Source organism: Tasmannia lanceolata, unplaced genomic scaffold (genome assembly GCF_043159265.1).
Source record: "Tasmannia lanceolata isolate RefF3 unplaced genomic scaffold, GAP_Taslan_0.1 ptg000018l, whole genome shotgun sequence".
NCBI lineage: Eukaryota > Viridiplantae > Streptophyta > Magnoliopsida > Canellales > Winteraceae > Tasmannia > Tasmannia lanceolata.
The window spans coordinates 14,502,469-14,503,494 of NW_027518695.1; the positions used below are offsets into that span (position 1 = coordinate 14,502,469).

The 1,026-nt window shown below is 41.1% G+C and overlaps 1 protein-coding gene across 1 annotated transcript; it reads right to left on the minus strand.

The window, feature by feature from the left end:
• Positions 1 to 310: 310 nt before the first annotated feature.
• Positions 311 to 808, minus strand: LOC143850080 (uncharacterized). The gene has a single exon (XM_077359393.1). It carries the CDS (start codon positions 806 to 808, stop codon positions 311 to 313), a length of 498 nt encoding a protein of 165 aa, XP_077215508.1.
• Between the last annotated feature and the right edge of the window lie 218 nt (positions 809 to 1,026).

Sequence of the window (1,026 nt, forward strand, 5' to 3'; positions counted from 1 at the left end):
TATATCTTGGAGGATTCGAGTATGTTAATTCCATTGCCTTTGAAACACACCCGAAATCCTTAACATATCTTTGTTGATTTGAGTATGCTATTCGTGCAATCTAAAAAAATCCTAAAAAATATTTGTTCAATTTGCCATTTTTTGCAGGGATGGCGCATTATAAATAGCTTCACCATCAAAAGTGAGGAGAAACAAAGCACAATGAGTTCTTCTTCCGACACCAACAACCTCTCCTTCGACCCTCCCTTTCTCAAAACCAATTCCTTTATTTCCCCTGTCAGAGTGGAAGATTTCTGGCAAGAAACCATCCTCATTCCTTACATTCCCCAATCTTTATACAAACCCTATAATTGAGCAAATTATGACGGCATAAGAATGGCCATGGAATCTTACCACTAAGCGAATTCTTATCGTCGGTTAGATTGCCCAGCCCCAAATTCATGGCTCGGCTCTGTTTTTTATTCTCCTCCTCATCATTCTCGTTTTTGTCATTACCGCCGAATTTGAAATCCACTCTCTCATCATAATGTCCGTAGATATACTCACGCATATATCCATTTTGGTCATCGAAGAGGATTATGTGGCCGTGCCACTGCCACACCTGATGGTCTAAATCCCACTCATCACAAAATGCAATGTATATATGGTGATCTTTGATTGTAACGCCCTGAGGAGAATGAGGGTTTAGAGTCTCGGTCTTCCCACTGTCGATTATCCTAATATTCTCCTTCTCTAGCATCCATTCTTCGTTGGCAAGACGATGGAGGTAGTCACAGGAGGAGTTGTTGTTGCGGTTGTAAGAACCCATATTTGCTATGTTATTAATGCACTTGAATGGGAGTGCCCTTGTAGCTAATATTTACAAGGGAGCCTTTAAAGTGACATTCCTCAATATATAATGCGCCAAAATATGCTCTCGCTATCGGTAAAGATTTTACCCCTATCCACGAAGATACGGGTAAGGCCCTGCTTGTTTTGCATTCTTAGCAGAGCGAGTGGGGGCAATTGAACCCCTGGAAATTTTTG